Source organism: Arctopsyche grandis, chromosome 13 (genome assembly GCF_051622035.1).
Source record: "Arctopsyche grandis isolate Sample6627 chromosome 13, ASM5162203v2, whole genome shotgun sequence".
In the NCBI taxonomy this organism is placed as follows: Eukaryota; Metazoa; Arthropoda; class Insecta; order Trichoptera; family Hydropsychidae; genus Arctopsyche; species Arctopsyche grandis.
Genome location: NC_135367.1, coordinates 7,630,310 through 7,646,158, shown reverse-complemented (window position 1 = coordinate 7,646,158; position 15,849 = coordinate 7,630,310). Strand labels below are relative to the sequence as shown.

Sequence of the window (15,849 nt, the reverse complement as noted above, 5' to 3'; positions counted from 1 at the left end):
GTAGAGTTATTGGTGTTGCTTTAATTTTTGATTAAAATTTTTGCAATTGTGATTAAATACAGTGGTTAAACTGATTTCTAAGGTTATATTTTAAAGATAATTTTCACTTGAAAAAAAAAAAAAAAAAGAAGAAGAAAAAAAAAAAAAAAAAAAGTTCTTTTGTTTCTTCAAATAATATTCGTTTGGCAACGAACGTGATCAAACTGATTTCTGAAATTATATATTAACTCTCGAACCCAGAGCATATTTACAATATTACAGCATAATGCAACATTGTTAAACAAAAAACTATTTATTTCATACATATTTTTGTGCGAAATTTTGAGAATATTCTCTTATTTAAATTATAAATTGTGACGCTAATAACTAATAATACTTAACAATGATTTGCTATAAATGCAAAAGTGTTGTGTTGTTGACTAATTATGTGCTGTGCGAGCTTTGTGAAGAACCTTTCCACCATGATTGTGTGGGGATTTCGGAAACAAAATACAAAAAAATGACGTCAAAGAATAAGGAAAAATGGCGATGCGTTTCTTGCCGTATCCATCCTAACCCCCTTCCGCCGTCTCAGTCCTCATCACTAATGCTCAGTTCTCAAGATTCAGTCATCAGTCCTCAGCCATCTTTATTTGATATACTTAATGAAATTAAATGCTTTCGAGCAGACTTTAATACCATGAAAAATGAGTTTGAAAACATAAAATCTGTAATCACAGACATAAACAATAAATTATTCACAATAGAGGCTAAGTCTGATGAATTTGATGGGAGACTAACCACTGCTGAAAAGAAAATTTCCTGCTTTTCTGATGTAAATAAAGGTTTAATTGAGGCGCAAAATACTATTGTTGAACTGAAACAAGAAAACAATCTGCAAGATCAATTCTCTAGAAAAAACAATGTAGAAATATCCGGCATACCTATGAAAAAGGGTGAAAATCTAGTGTCTATATTATATGACTTATGTGCTGTCGTGGGTCACAAATTGTGCGACACAGATATTGACACCATACACCGTGTGCGGCCGTACCCGTCCCAGGGCGTTGCAGGTTCACAGCAACAGCAACAGCGAGAGGGCAACAGCGATGTGAGTGTGCGCACGTCATCAGTGGTCGTACGGTTCACTCAGCGCCGTCGTAAGGACCTGCTGATGGCGGCCGTGCGCGCCCGCCGCGGCATCACCACCAACGACATCAATATTCCAGGCCCGCCCACCACCCTATACGTAACGGATCACCTTACACCAACGAATAAATTATTATTGAAGCGAGCACGCCAATTGAAAACTGAATATAACTACGCCTACTTGTGGGTTAAAGATTGCAAGATCATGATTAGAAAAAGTGCGAGCTCCAATATCATACAAATCTCAAAAGAATCAGATCTTTGCAAAATCAAATGACTAAGTGCAATATTAAATTTTAATAACCTAATAATTATCTATGCATTTATTGTCTACTGGTCTGCATCACATATTATAATGTATGTGCAAACAATTATGTACGTATGGCTATATAATTTATTATTTTTATTATTACTATATAACTATGCTATTTACATATATTTTACTCATAAACTAAAAAAGGTACGAGTTCATTTTTATATTTGTGTCCATGTATACCTTTGCATTTCAACTGGTATCACCAAGGATGGTTTGCTTAATAATTCAATATCTTTATATGTGTATGCAGTTATGTGTATGTTTATATGCATATATCTATTTTCATTTATGCATATGGATATTTATATTTATATCACTACGTGCTCTATCTACTTCCTTTTTTACAATGTCTTCTAATCGTCTTGTCATTTATTATCAAAATGTCAGAGGTCTCCGAACTAAATCTGACTCTTTTCTTCAAAATGTATTAGTTAATAATTATGATATTATCTGTCTATCAGAAACTTGGCTAAATGACTCATTCAATAATAGTGAGTTTTTTGATGCCAGATATCAGGTGTTTCGACGTGACAGAGATTATTCTCTTCATAACCAAATATTTGGTGGTGGTGTAATCATAGCTGTGAAAAATAATCTACCCTCTATCATTCAAAATAATTGGTTAACTTCCACAGAAGACCTTTGGATTACTATTACCACTAAATTTTTTAAACTAAATATCTGTACTGTCTATATTCCTCCTGGTAATTCTCACCAAACTCTATTAGTTACCCATTTAAATAAAGTATCTGATCTAATAACCAATTATCCAGAGGATCGATTCATTTTACTCGGTGATTACAATCTTCCCACTATTGATTGGACAAAATACGACTCAAATCTGCATCTATTTCCTTCCAATTGTATTAATTTTTCTTCCCTTTCCTTTACTCAATTCTTATCTTATAATAAACTTTATCAATACAATTATTTGTCAAATACTAATAATCGTATTCTTGACCTAGCTATTAGTAGTTTCCCCTTATATATTTCTCGTGCTGACTCTACGCTAATCCATGAAGATTCTCATCATTTATCCTTTTGCATCTCAATAATTTACAACAAATCTTCACCCTTGAATTATAATTATAATAAAACTTTCCTCTTTAGAAAAGCTGACTATGCTACAATTATTCCAATTTTAAGCGATATCAATTGGAATTCACTTTTGTCCAATTTAAATATTGATTTAGCTTGTAAAAAATTTTACGATACCTTACAAAATATTATTGAATGCCACGTCCCTTTTACTCTTAAATCTAAGCGTACCAAATATCCCCCTTGGTTTACATCGTCTCTTATTAAAATAATAAAAGAAAAAAACAAATTCCATAAAAAATTTAAAATTTATTCAAATCCCTTAGATTATCAAAGTTTTTCACTATTAAGAGCTCGAATTAAAAAATATTCTTTAATCTGCTTTAGAAATTATATTTCTCTTATTCAAAATAATATTAAAACTAATCCCAAATCATTTTGGTCATATATAAATTCAAAAAAAAATACCTCCTCTTCATATCCTTCCGTAATGTATTATGGAAATAAGTCGGCTTCACATGGTTCTGAAATCTGTACCATTTTTGCTGACTATTTTGACTCCACTTTCAATCGTGATTCTACCATTAACCTTTCTATCTCTAATACAGATACTTCTTCTTGTAACTTATCTACTTTTCATTTTGACTTATCTACTGTACTCAGTCACATCAACTCTCTCAATGTTAATCTTGGTGCGGGTTGTGATGGTTTGCCTTCTTTTTTCCTTGTTAAATGTGCTGTCCCATTATCTCTTCCCATAACAATCCTTTTCAATCTTTCTATGTCGAACGGTAAATTTCCTGACTATTGGAAATTATCTTACATCACCCCTATTTTTAAAAAAGGTGATAAGAATCTTATTGAGAATTACCGTCCTATATCTAAACTATCTGTCATTAGTAAAATCTTTGAAAAAATTATCTATAATTTCCTTTTCTCCAATTTCAAAAACTACATTATACCTGAACAACATGGTTTTTTTAAGGGGAGATCGGTAGAGACTAACCTGCTTAATTTCACTAGTACTCTCACATCTTATATGGACAAACGAATCCAAATAGACGTCGTTTATACGGATTTCTCTAAAGCTTTTGATAAAATCAATCACAACCTTTTACTCAATAAACTTTGGTCCCTTGGAATCCGAGGAAATTTATTTCGTTGGATCTCTTCGTATATACTAAATCGTCACCAAATCATAATTCTCAATGGTTTTAGATCATCACTTAGACATATTCCTTCCGGTGTCCCACAAGGGTCGCATTTAGGTCCCTTATTCTTTTTACTCTATATTAATGATATCTCATATGTACATCTTCAAACATTCCTTTATACTTCTTTACGCTGATGATTTAAAAATTTACAAACCTATATACACCATAGACGATTGTCATAAGATACAAGAAGATCTAGATAGATTCTCTATATATTGTTTAAATAATGATCTTTTTATTAATCTAGAAAAATGCTCTATTTTAAATTTCACTAGAAATAAGTCAATTATTACTAATCAATATCAATTAAATCATTCAATCCTTAACACGTCATCTTCTATTAAGGATCTTGGTGTAATACTCAATAATAAACTAGATTTCTCTGAACATATTTCTTTTATTACCAACAAAGCATTTAAATCTCTTGGATTCCTACTCCGCTCAACAAAACCCTTTAATGATCCTTATGTACTAAAATTACTTTATTTTTCCTTTGTAAGGTCTCACCTTGAATTTGCCTCAATTATCTGGTCACCTTTTTATTTATCCCATATTAATTGTATTGAGAAAGTTCAACTTAAATTTATTAAATCCTTACGCTACCTTTTTCCTACCTATACCCATTCTACTGTTTCCGACATTTTAAAAATCCTTTCTTTTAACAATCTTTCTGTCAGGCGACGACATTCTGATGCTATATTCTTCTTTAAGCTCATAAATGGTTTCCTTGATTGTTCTGATTTACTGAATAAGGTTAATTTCAGAATCCCAGTTCGATACCCTAGACGCGTTACACTCTTTTCACTTGATCCTTTCAATACTAATTCCCAAAAATATTTTTATCTGCAGCGCGTTTATCGTATGTTTAACGGAGAGCTGAATGAGGTTGATCTGTTTGGTATTTCCCTACATCAATTCAGGTCTAACATCAAGAGAATCTTGACCGATTGATTCATTTTTTCTTCTATTCTATTTTTCCAATATTTCCATTATTTTTATACTTTAGTTTAGTTATGTAATGTGCTATTTAATCATATTATAGCTTTCATTCCTTTCCATTTCATTTGTTTATTTTGTATTTACCTTTTTCATTTGTTTTTTATATTTGTAAATTTCAATTTCTTCTTATATTCTATCTTATAACCTTTTCCAAATATTTTAATACTATAGTTTAATTATGCAATGTACTACATATTTTGTCATGCCTTTATTCTTTACTTTTTAATTTGTTTTCCTTATATTTATCTTTTTCATTTTTGTAAAAATCTATTATTGGACTCGGGTGTTACATATATTATTTATTTACTTTTTGTGTTTTTTATACCTATCTCTGTACATCCTGTCTGTTGATTTTTCAATTAATAAAATAAAAAAATAAATAAAATAAAAATAAAATAACCAACTAGTACGAGCGTAAGCTCTTTGTAAACAGTTCATTACACCGAAACTCTTCACAAGTGTGTTAGTATGGTTATTCGTGATTATGTCATAGAATCTACTGGTTAGTTTGTTAGTAATGTCTGTAACAAACGGAATATTAACATATTACGTATTTGATTACATCATACTCGTATAAAATTGGAATGAATTTTAATACGATTCCTTTGCAAATTCCCCGATTGCTTTTGTACTTTCATTTTAGTTTAATCATTCGAGGCTTTCTTCTCGGCAAAGAACTCCAATGCTAACTTTTTTCGTCCGTTGGGATATTACGTTCCGGATCCGCATGGTACGCCTCGCCATTAAGATTATTCAACATGTTAATGTCCGAAGTTGCGACGATTCGCGCAAGTTTCGGAATCTTTGAAAACTAGTTATTGCGTTCGAGAGGTTCGAGACTCGCGAGTCCAAACCCCTAAGATCCCGGGACACCCTGTCACTTTTCATAACGACGATCCACCCCCATCCCAGCACCTCCTCATATACCAAAGCAAAGAAACGGCAATGGATACCATCCCCCGGGGAGATGTCGTTGTCGAAAGAGAGAAAGACTAATTCTTTCATTTGCCAATTCCCCCGGAAAGCGCTGATGACGAGAAGTTACGCTCGGCGACGAAATTGAATTTCTCTCCCCGACGGTTTCAGTCATCTTGTCCACCGGACGCAAAGGGTTAAAAGAAATAATTAAGTTTCAGCGTTCGCGGTCGTTACTTATTGTCCCTCTTTTGCTACGATTAAACGCACTTAAATCTAGCCGAGGATTTTTTTTCGTCAAATAACTCAAATTTTTAATATGCAAAATTATTTAATTGCCGGATATTATGCACCCTCTATTAATTTGAAATAACTAACGATACGACCATTGAAAAATAATTAGAAGGCAATTAAAATTTCCATAATTATGTACGATCGTTAAAATAACAAAATTGTAGTATTATAGTACATACATACATACACACAATGTATAATATACATATAGGTTGTTTGAATTATTACACTTATTATTTAATTACTTACTACTAGAAATTAATTTGATTATATAAATTGGCATTTTTCGGGTATCTATATACATATGTGGAGTATATTTTAATTAAATATCAGACGTCAGATTTTCTCGGATCGTCAAATGTATTTATAATGTATGTATTTGCTTTTACTCCACCCTCTCGCTTTGTCAGATTTTAATTGTTTAAACACCTATAACTTTGTTCATACTATATCTTATTATTTACTTAATTTTGTTGGTTCAGTGAAATTTCTGCCCGTAAATGATTTGTGATCATATTTAGAACCACTTCCACTTTTCAGGTCGCTTTGATATCTTGCCGACATACTGGTATTAGCTAACATTGAAGTAAGCTAATATTTCCGACATGAAATTAGATGAATTTTATCAATAACGAACTCATTAAAATTTCCATCAGAATTTTGCAACAGATCAGAGAGATGACAACTATCCAAATACGGCTTTCACATTTCACTTACAATGTGATTAAAGTTATTTTTTAAATTTCATTTTTAAGTCATAAAGTCGGCCTCGCTTTGTAGAAAAAAAAACATTATTGTTATACTAATAAGTGTAAGTATTGATATACTTATATTAATGATATTGCCTCAACTGAAAATCAAATGTTTTTATATGAAAAGTGTCATACTTTTGTTGAAAAAACAAATATCTATTTGAAATTTAATTTGTTAAATCAAAAATTGAATTTACAATATTTGTATTTATATCTTACTTGTTTTTTTACCCGGCTTCGCTCAGTATTTGTAAAATAAACAGCGTTAACATTGCGAGTCTTATAGTAAATATTCATTTGTTCTAAAACATTTATTTGAATCGAAAAAAATATACTATTCAACCAATTGAATTGTCATAGAAACTTTGTTTTGTTTACGAAGTTCCCAACTCCCATACTTTCATATATACATATATATGTACATACTTACATACAAAGTATCTTTATAAAATATATATTAGATATGTATATAAAATCGAAACGGCGTCTGTAATTAGTTTCTGATTGGTCGGTCATAACATTTTTTTTTCTATTCAAATAAATTTAATTAAAACATAAATGAAGACGGCATTCTCAATACTAAACTGCATTTCTATTTCAAGTTACTTTTATTATATCCGCTCTAAAAGATAGATATCACCAAAAGTGTAACCGATCGAAGCCGGGTATTATAGTACACTAGTATTTTATAAAAAAATGTTTAACCGTCACGATAATACTGTGGGACTTAAGAATACAACACTATTATCAGAAAATCGAAAAACAAATAAGTACCCACTTACATATTTTATTTTTATTTTACATTCATAGATATATACCAGGAGCCTTTCGGGTAGACCCCAATGCGCATTCCTAGACAATTAATTACAAATATTTGCAGCAGAGGAACCGTTTTAATAATGAAATCTGATAAATTGGCAAACTGTGATAAGAAACGATCGACTTGGAGTCACAAATACCCAAGTCTGATCAGCAGTATTAAAGATTAGCACGGGATCGAGCTCTCGGTGTTGAGCATAAACGCAACCACCGAGCCATACTGCTGGTTAATAAAAAGCTGGTTTAAAAGGAAAAACTAAAAAATACATCTCATATAAAAAGTTAATAATTAAAAATATTTAATATATGTATGTACAATAAAATAAAGATTTTAAATTAAAAAAATATATATTATAACAACAATTAAGCGCACATTCTGACTTCGCATTTTCCCAGGATTACTCATTTACGCGATTTTCGTGTTTCACTCATCCTTCTCGACGTCTTTTCTCGCTTTTCTTTTTTTTTCCTTTCTTTTTTCCCTTCGGCATGAATAAAATAAACTGTGCGAGTTTACATCCGAGAGGAGCTCTTTTAACTGCCAGCCGCGTCGGGTTGATTCGGGTCATAAAAAGGTAAGAGACGACTTACGTTTTATACGGCGTAATTGGAAAAGACAATCGGATATGGCTTCCAATTATTTGGGTCCCCAGGTCTCCGTCTTTTAGGGACCCTAGAGATAAAACTTTAAGCCCACTCGTCCTCTCCCCTCCCTTCGGGATCCCTACAGCCTTCTTCGCGAATAAAGAAGAATTAACGCCTTTGTATCTAATCTTCGAGTGTGTGATCCGTCCAAGAGATACCGAAAGTGAACGTGTTAAATTAATCCGTCTGAGGGAATCAGCCCTAGGGATAATTATTTCGACGTCGAATAATGAGAAATTAAACGGCAAAGGCTTCGGATAGTCTTTTCCGAAATGGAAAGGAAAGGGTTTTCTTTCGGACAACGTGTGCGTGCCCGCTCTTCCCGGTCGTAAATCATCTCCCGAAGGAGAGGGTTCCTTCGCTGTATTCATAAGAAATCTGATTCGTGCGAATACGATGATCCGGAATGGCGGCAAAAAATTGTAATTTATTGCCAACCGTGGAAATTGTGCTGAGGAATGAATGTGATCACGACACGTGCGTAGATTGTTGCAGCTTTCGGCGAGAACGTTAATTTTTACACCGAATTCAATTTCGCACGTGACCATAATTCGAAAAAAATACCGCCATGTTATATGACATCACATTTATACGAATTTTAAAACATCTACATAGCATTGGATTGGTATTGGTCCCATGCGCAAAACGGCTCATACATAAAGTTGGTCATAAAATCAATTTCAATTTTTCCAATTCTGTTCGAATGCGATTTGAATTTTATTTGCTATTATTATAATATAATATATACATTGAGTCATAAAAATCAAAATGAAATAGTACCTTTGTGCAAAGCTTGGGTGGTTATTTTAGAGGTGGGCTGTTAAATTATATATAGAAATTACAATTCATATATTCAAATGCAAAAATTTAATTAACATTCTCGCGCCGTTTTTCGAACTTTCTCGATAAATTAAATAGATTCGGTTCGGAAGATTTTGAAAGTGAGACACCGATTAAAGGGTGCTGATATTACGGCGGCGAAAGTCATTTCGACGGGAATTTTCCGGGCGCGGGGACCTTTGAGAAAAGCCGCATCGGAAAAGTCTTGTCGGACGATGGTCGAGTCCAGCGCGCGTGTCCCGAACGACGCGCCCCTTCTGCAAGTTTTTCCATTACGTATTCGGAAAACTTTTGTCATGCCAGCTTTGGGGAAAATGTCAGCGCATGTCGCCTGATAATTGTTAATTTTCCTCGCCTGTCTGACGAAAGTTTTCACCGCGGGCGTTTCGCTGCATTTTCGTGCGAATTTCCGTGCCAGTCTGCGATTTAGAAAACATGCCCATTTTCATAGTATTTTCTTTTTGAACCCAATTCCGCTCTGTTTAGATTGCTGCAACTTGATTTATTTTTTATTGCAAAAGAATACTACACGTCCGTATAATTTTCCCAATAAGAAATAGTTTCCCTTTTTGTTTTGTAAAAAAATAATATGAAAACGTTACGCTCTCGTGAATGTAAGAATTTTTTATCAATAAAAAGACCTATTTGCTAAACTGAGGAAAAAATTTAGGGTTTACATTCTTATTTCGACAGAACATTCCTGCGTATCACGCATAATAGCGTGATATTATGAAATAATTATTCAATAATAAATAGAAATTATGTCCTAAATTCCGCTTAATTGCCACATAAAATTTAATAACTTTGAACATTCATTAAAAATGTGGAAAATGCGCAAGAAAAATTTTGATATAAAAGTGTTGGAGATATTTATTGCACAGCCCATAACTGAATATATGTATATTGCTTATTTATCCTGTAATTTTCATTAAATTGCACTATCAATAAATAACCAAATTCTGATAAAATTCCAGCGTTTCAATCTAATAATTTTCAAATAGCAAATAGTTTAAACAAATTTACCAAATGCTCAATAAATTTGCTCTATATAAATAAATGCCTTTCACTTAGAGCAAAAATATCCGCATGGTGTACCCTAAAACGTACCCTGGATATATCTAGATAATGGGGTGCGCTGACGCGACTTTGACCAGCGAATTTTTACGTCTCTAGGGAGTTTTCCCGGAAAACTGGAGCGGGGAGAAAGACTCTTCGGTCGAGCGAGACGCCCTAACGACATTTCCTACACCGGTTTTTCCCCGACGGCAGTGAAAGCCTTCCCCCAAAATAAATATCTATCTAGTTCTGGATGATGTACACGACAAGGAATCACTCGTACACGTTGGGGTGTGCCCAAATATATTGCCATTCAATCACCAAAGATTACATCTATGAAAAAAAAAATACAATAAAATACATACACACAATGACATCACTATAATAAATACGTTTCCATTGAGTATTCGAAAGTAACAAGAATTTTAATTTTAAAATTTTTATATTCAATAAAAAACTTTCATAAGTTAATAAATCTCAAAAGCACTCCATATAAAAAGTTCGTTTATGCCAGCATAGCTCATTCCGCCAAATGCACGTAAAGAGCAGTTTAAAAAATATGTTTTTGTACATTATATATGGACACATTAATATATTCAGAATATGTATATTACTTATTCGAAATAACAGCAACTGACACGATCTATTGATATTATACCTATACATGTCATAGAAACGTATCAAGCAGAATCCAGTTTTCTTTGACTATTGTGGAAATATTTACGGATGATGTCATAGTGGCGAGTGCACCCGATAGAACAAAAGTGCTGCTATTCATATATGAATATTTTCGGGAACGTCATCTTGTGACAATATTGACACGTCGTCATGCTTTGTAATGTATGTATATGTAAACTGATTTTGCTTTGCACTCCTCCAAAACAAGTATGAATATGCTGAAAACGGATGTTTCTGTATAATTTGAATTGAAGTAGTCTTTTCCATGTAGTGCTGTACCAGCTGATGTGCAATACTGGATAATTTAAACAGATATGTAGACGTAAAACAATTTTCTCAATATTTTTTTAAACTTTAAAGACTCATATGCAATAATGCTTCAAGAATCTTAGAAAAAAATTAGAATCAAATAGGTGAGAATCTCCAAGTTTTCTAATACCAAAAAGCATGAAAAATGAAGACCACTGAATTCAAAATAGATTGTGTAAATTGTTTTTTCTGGACAAAAAATCATCTGAGATACTTTTTACAAAGTTTTAAAGCGATTGAACAACTTTATGTGAAGAAAAAGTCTTGTTTTTAATAAATAGTTCTTCCACAGTTCAGGTTTTTCAATCACCAGTTTTTTGCACACGCAACGTTTTTTGACAAAAAAGCATTGCTTTTTGTCGTCTTTATTATGATCTAATTATGTTCTCTATTATAAAAAGAGAATTAAAAGTCATTTTGAAGATGTGAAAGAGTTCCAGAACTGTTTTGAGTACTATAAAAAGCTAAGACATTGATATTACACAAATTTTCAGTTACATTTAGGTACCCCTCATAATGTATGAATTCATCAATAATTTTTATTGTGGAAACGTCACCGTGTAAATCATGACTTTTTCAACAATGAAAAAATTCTTAATAATTTATTTGATTCATATTGAATAATAAATTATTTCGCATAGAAAGTGCCATAAATAACACGTCAAGCGGAGGAGTTATTTATTGCCACGTGCCAATTTGAAAAGCTCATTTTTCGAATAACCTAGAGGTCGATATAAAATATACACACGTACTCATATAATATACACATCTAGAAAGGTGAGCTGTTTGGTGGTGGCATTTAGTAAAAGTGATTCAACCCCTATAGAGACAGCTTCGCTCGCTATATCACCTGATCGAATTAATTTGAAACTCGAATAAATATCTTCCTGAAAACGGATAGACACTGTCTATCAGCCCATCTATCATCGCTGTGCCGTGGAGTGCCAGCTGGTCGGAACGTAATTTGCGAAATTTCTCAAGTGATCCGAGCCGAACAATTGACGTTTCAAGACGTTGCTATGCCAATGTCTTTGCTAATTTCAACGGACGAATTAATTCTGATTGTTTGCCTAACCGATGAGGCAATTTTTGATATTTATAGAATGCGTACTTTGTATATGTATCGACAAACTTACACGTTATTGATTATGCGCGAATACATTCGTGGAGGTCGTGCTGATTTAAATAAAGCTGAACGTAACTTTTTTTCGGACCAAAAATCGATTGAATTGAGTCATGGCTATTTTTCATGCTGGAGGCTTGAATTTATCTGCGAGAAAATTAGAGAAATAGTCTGAAAAGTGTGTAACGTGATAGCGGTCAATTTCCGGATGTGTGATGTATGCCCCATCACCCCTCATGGGAAGTCATGAATCATTCAGTACAAATTAGGTGGAAATAATGAGATTAAATCTCTGACTATTTGGTTAACACTGAACTAAACGTTACTAAGAATTTCCGATCGACATATTTTGTTCAAATTACACAACGTTGTATCATTAAATGTATTGCTTATAACAAATCTACATATACCTAAACTTATATGGAAAATCGATTTTATTATTAACTCTATGTACTTTAAAATTAGTCTGCATGATAATAGAATAATATAACACTATATATGTATAATATTATTTAATAGATAAGAATTCATTTAAATTTTATTTTTTGTATACAAAGTAACAAAAGGTGAAACAATAATATCGTGAGACAATTCGACCTCGAGATTTTGACTAATGTATATATTTATTTATATTTGATTTATTATTATAATAAATACATAACATAATTGTATAGAATCTATATATATATATATATATATATATATATATATATATATATATATATATATATATATATATATATATATATATATATATACATATACATATATGTACATATACATATACATATACATATATGTAGGTACAAGCTTTGTAGTTAAATAAAGTTATATGTAGAAAATAATATTTGCATAATAAATATTGAAAATATAACTCAATAAAAAAAACGAGGTCCACTACTACGTTTAATTCTTATATGATCGCCCCTCATTTGGAAGTTTGACTATCATTACTGTACAGTTACAATACAGAACATATACTGAATTATTAAACTTTTATCTCAATTGGTGTAATTTGGATAATTTTAGTGGTGCTAATAATTTAGCCACTATGAATAGAATTTGATTAAAGTGTATACATATGTTACAGTCGAAGTGTATTTTCAGTTGTACTATATTCCAACTGGCATTTTAGGTCATTCATATTCGAATACAATTCAACTAGTAAATTATATCTCGACAGGCAAAAATCCACTATCAACAATGTGCGCCAGTTGTGATATAACGATGGAGTTTTGACAGCTCTAATGTTGTAAAAATTCAATAATGCGTTAGTATTTGCTGGGTTTTTCCATATTACGATATTACGTGTTTGTGATATTTGTTTACTAAATTTTGTTGAATTGTTTAAAAAAAAGTCTGCAAATTTAAAAATTTGACCATAGATGTCTCTGTGGATGTTAATTACATCTACAAATAATACTTGTATGACATGAGAAATGCTTCTGGCCAGGAAGGTGTAGTGGGATTACCTGTTAGGCCTTCCGGGTGTAAATTAAAGATAAAATAAAATAAAAAAGTATGCTGTAAGTATAGTATATAACATTATGTTTTGCCTTAAGCATAAATAGGGAATTTAGTTTTTGTTTTTAAATTTTTAGCATTTTTGGATTATAAATCCATCACAATAGAGATAGAGCGGCTGTTCACATCGTGCAAAACACTAGTGTTTTCGTAGGATAGGTTTGGAATTTATTTTTCTATAATATTCACTTTGTTTGAAATGTTTTTCTAGGAGCCTTAAATCATGCCATATCGTCCATTCACTTTAAGTCTGACTCTAAACTCGAAAATTAAATTTTAATTCAAAATTGACATGAGCCGAACGGAACGCCCGATCGAGCTCCCCTTTTTTTGTGCGAGTTCGAGTTCGACGTCGTAAATATCGAACCGGGCAATATATTATGAGCGGGATGTCCGGTTTAATTGGCGCCGACTTAAAAACGACGCCTCTGGGCGCCATTTAAGTAATTGACGAGCAAATCGCTCAATCGCCAGTCCAGCCCTGTCGTCGAGGCGCCAATTTATTCGGCGACGCCGTAATTAATAAGTTGGCACCGGAACCGGAAATCAAACAGTCTAGCATATCGACCTACCACTATTTCAAGCTTTTATCAGGGACGTAGGTTAATTTAAAAATCTGACTCCGATCTACACTACTCCTCAATTTTCACTTTACCTAATTAGGTACGTAGTAATAGATGAAGCTTTGTGATCGTGCGAAAATTTGCTCTCAAGATTTTGACTGATTTGAACTCAGAATCCATCATGATTTAGAATAAGCTTATTGTAAAAAACTAAATGTATGTTAGCCTATTGTAAATCATATTAACAATTAGATACAACATAACTTATTATTGAATACTTATCTCGCAGATAAAACTCAGTGAAGAGATATACTTTTAGCAGTGAAATGTCAGATCTGACATATTTGGCCAAAAACCAATATATATCGTGTATTACATTACATGAAGCTAGACGCCAAATTTGAAATTCATATATACATATGAGAGTTAAAACTATAAATATTTATATATTAGAGATAACGAGAAACTATAAAGCAAATTTTATAAAATATAGAGTGAATTATAGGCGTTTAAACAATTAAAATCTGATATGGCCATATCATGGCGAAAAGGTGGAAGATAGATTATAGTAGCTTGCTAGACGTCACCGTACCCAAAATTGTGGATATTTGATACGCATTGTATACGATATTTTATCTCCAACGTAATGGCAGACGATGCATTAATATATATTGATGACCAAAATGAGCAATATGGTAAAGTATGAAAACGATCGGATAAGAGATAAGAGATATAAAAAATTACCACTAACACGAAAACCATGTGAACTGTATAAGAGGTATGTAAAAAATGACGGTGTGTGTATTTTGGAGATAGTTTGAACACCGTTACAATCAAACTGAAACTTGGTATCAGTTACTGTAATGTTAATCATTTGGCTATTGTTTTTCATAGTTTTGTTTAACCATAAGTGGTCTCCCCTTTTTTATATGTTTTTGGATTCAATCATCTCCTAAGCCGCTTAACGTATTGGGCTGAAACTTTATCACGTGTAATAGGTATGATGAATTTCATACACTTTTTTATTTATATTATTACCTCAACGTAGTATTAAGTAGAAGTAGTATTTTTCTCTGAAACCTTTCGGTGCATTAAACTGAAATAAGTCTCAATTTAATATCAAGTATATTATATTTATTGTAATATAATATAATATATTATATTTATTGAAGATCCGCTAGCAGGAAATCACCGCTTACTTTTGTTCGCTTCTTATTCTAGTATTTTTTTTCGAATCTTTAATGTTCTATATGCTTCTATTAAAGATCGTGTTGTTTTAATTTCATTGGTCAATGCGACGAAAGGACTAATTTTCAAGTTTCAAATTGTGTAACGTTTGATATTGATTTCGTCGCAGACTTTACTACTCCGACTTCACAGTTCAGCTTTTTACAGTCGTTGAAATATGCGAGGAAATCTCTCATAATTAATTAAAAATTAATGGAAAACTTAAGGTGACTATTCACGCACGGATTTGTCTGCAGGGATATTGGCAGACTAGTCTAGATTAATTTGTCTGTAATTACAGTTTGGCAGAGATCAGAAACTCGTCTGTAAAAAATACAATAACACAATACCATCCTTGATCGGATGATCCTTGTTGTATTCGTCGTTGTTTCTCAAGGACTCAATATAC

The 15,849-nt window shown here is 32.2% G+C and overlaps 2 protein-coding genes across 2 annotated transcripts in view; both read left to right on the top strand.

Moving 5' to 3' along the window:
* LOC143921580 (protein O-mannosyl-transferase TMTC1-like) overlaps window positions 1–15,849 on the top strand; it is a 380,756-nt gene that overhangs the window by 24,972 nt on the left and 339,935 nt on the right. The window lies entirely within an intron of this gene.
* On the top strand, window positions 213–5,056 carry LOC143921240 (uncharacterized). Its single transcript, XM_077444449.1, has 2 exons — window positions 213–1,503; window positions 4,546–5,056. Exon 1 carries the CDS (start codon window positions 383–385, stop codon window positions 1,403–1,405), a length of 1,023 nt encoding a protein of 340 aa, XP_077300575.1. The 5' UTR covers window positions 213–382; the 3' UTR covers window positions 1,406–1,503; window positions 4,546–5,056.